The 2,662-nt window shown below is 57.9% G+C and overlaps 1 protein-coding gene across 1 annotated transcript in view; it reads right to left on the minus strand.

Annotated features, from left to right (window-relative positions):
- The window catches only part of LOC145400696 (uncharacterized), a 134,156-nt gene extending 132,326 nt beyond the window's left edge, over positions 1–1,830 (minus strand). The window contains exon 1 of the mRNA XM_080273131.1: positions 999–1,830. Within this exon, the coding sequence (XP_080129257.1) occupies positions 999–1,830 (832 nt within the window). The remainder of the gene's footprint in view (positions 1–998) is intronic.
- Positions 1,831–2,662: the final 832 nt, after the last annotated feature.

Here is a 2,662-nt window from a genome sequence, read left to right on the forward strand (position 1 = left end):
AAGACCAAGACAGAAAAAGACAAAACTCGAAATGGAAAGCAACAGGAAAAAAATATATATCAACGAAAGCCAGAAGGGGGAAAAATAATAATATAAAAAAATCGGCATGGAATTTCCCCTCCTATGCCCTGACGTGACCACACAGCCGACCACCCCAGCCGGCTGCACAGGCTGGCGGGGGGAGGGGGGAAGAGGAGTGAGGGGGTGAAGAAGAAGAGGAGGAGGAGGAAGGGGGGGGGAGGGAGAGCTGCACTAGTCACGAACTGGAAGGAAGGATTATTTCATCGCCTCTCTCTCTCTCTCTCTCTCTCTCTCACACACACACACACACACACACACACACACACAGGCTGGTCATCAGGCAATGTGTGAAAGGCCCTGTTACGCTAGCCTACGTTGGGTTATGCGATTGGCGAGTTATATCTTTTGGCGTTTGGCGATTGTTGCTGTTGTCACTGTTGATCACCCCTAGTCTGGTCGAGCAGCCCCATCGACCACAGACAAGCCCGTGCGGGATATACGGCACATTACGTATAGCTTACCTTGGTGCCGTAAAACAAACACTTCAAACCTCACACTTCACCAATCCGTGGAAACTAATAGACAGACGGATGATGTAGATTTAGATAGATAGATAGACAGATAGATAGTAACAGAAGAGAGAGATACGGAAGAACTACGGCCCTGTTCCTAACTGTACCTTTGAGACATGAGGGAAGCAGGAAGGAGGAAGGAGAATGGAGGCCTTAGGAAACATGGAGGTGAGGGGGTAAGGGCGAGGAGGGAGTAAGGGAGGAGAGGTGAGGGTGAGGAGGGTGAGGGAAGCTAGGGACAGGAGTGAGGGTGGGGAGTAGGGGCAGGGGTGAGGAGGACAAGAGGTTGGGGTGAGGGTACATAGGAAAGAGCAGGCAGCAACAGACCTTTGTGGGGGGGGGGGACAAGGGGCAGGGGTGAAGGGGGACTTGAGACAGGGGGAGGAAACCAGGAGGGTGGCATACCTGAGGAAGAGGGTGGGTCAGGGGGGTCCAGGTCGTGCGTGGGGGAGGGCGCGTCGTCACTGCCGATCCCGGACGACCTGGCGGAGTCGTCCTCATGGGGCTTCCTAGGGGGTGTGTGGGCGTGGTGCGTGAGGGGGGGCGGGCGACGCGGGCGGGGGCGGGCGGTGGTGTTGTCGTAGTCGCGAGGTGGCAGCAGAAGGGGCGCGCCTCTTGCACCAAGCTTCTCGCGTAATTCAGCAGCCAGCGAGTCGTACAAGCTGGCCACTCCACCGCCGCCACCTCCACCGCCCCCGGAAGATGTGGACGACCCGGTGGAGGCGCCATCAGACCCGGGTGGAGCTGGGAGTAGACCACGGGCTGCCAGGCGGGCCTCGAGGGCGGCTAGCTTGGCCTGGTGGGCGGGTAAGGCGGGGAGGTGGGCTAGATGGGCGGCTAGGAGTGATGCAGTGTGGGTGGAGTCGCATCGGTACGTGTGCAGGTGTACAGGGCAGCGCGTGGCGGGGTTGTACAGCAGCAGAACAGCGGACACCAGGTCGTCGTCAGGAGCCGCGCCTTGCTCCACGTAGGTGACTGCCGCAGCGGGGATGATGTGCCTGGCCCCGCCTCTCCCCAGCCCCGCTCCAGCTCGCACCACCTTCACGCCCCGGCCCGACACCTGCAGCGTCACCTTGTCTGGCTCCGACTCCCTCTCCCTCGCCAGCAGGTGCGCCAGCGCGGGTCGCACCACCTCCGGGCCGCGCAGACCCCTACATTCCCACGCGCCCAGGAACCACACGTAGTAGCTGGCCTTGCGCACACGCCCCGCCGCCCCGCTGCTCTCCCGCGGCCCCATACCGAGCCTCACATCGGCCCCGTCCCAAGACACACTAAGCCCCAGACCCTCAGCCAGCACAGCCAGCCTGCAGTCCACCGGGTTCACGTCCACACCAGCCTGGGGCCACAGCAACAAGACCAACAACCCAGACCCAACTCAACCTACCGTCTGCACTTTCCACCAACACCTCCACAGCAGCACTAAATTTTCTATATAATTCCTCCACACACTGCTAGTTACAACCACACTACCACTTTTCCAAAATGTGAGTGCAATAACCTTCCACCACACTACAGTTAGCACCACAGGGCTCACCACCACACCACACTACCACCACAGCACAGAGCACAGGGAAGGGGGAGAGGTGGAGAGGTTGATAAGGTCGTGTGGAGTGGGGTGGAGTGGAGTGGAGTGCAAGGGACCACTGAGCCAGGCCGCACTGACGAGACACACAACCTCTCCCACTGGCGGCCACACACACACTGAGCTGACGTGCCGGGGGGGGTTGTAGGGTTGCCAAGTCCAAATTCAAACATCGCTAAACTTGCTCTCATAACCGCTACAGTTCCGACAGATTCTCATAACATCAAAAAAATCCCAAAATAAGCGAGATAGAAGTTGTGTGGATGCTGCAATTGACACAGCATGACAGGTAGAAGCCAAACCACTCACACAATCAAATATGCTCTTGTTCTGGTGTGTTTTTTTAGGTCTGGGGGAACAGAATTTTCGTGTGACTCTGAGCCATGATTTGACACGACTCCTTTTCAATTAATTATCTTTGCCAGAGCATACCTGGGGTGCTGGAGAGGGGTGCCTTCACGTGGTGGCACCGATATAACACTGCGGC

Source organism: Coenobita brevimanus, chromosome 53 (genome assembly GCF_032717465.1).
Source record: "Coenobita brevimanus isolate Jiangsu-jjx chromosome 53, ASM3271746v2, whole genome shotgun sequence".
In the NCBI taxonomy this organism is placed as follows: domain Eukaryota; kingdom Metazoa; phylum Arthropoda; class Malacostraca; order Decapoda; family Coenobitidae; genus Coenobita; species Coenobita brevimanus.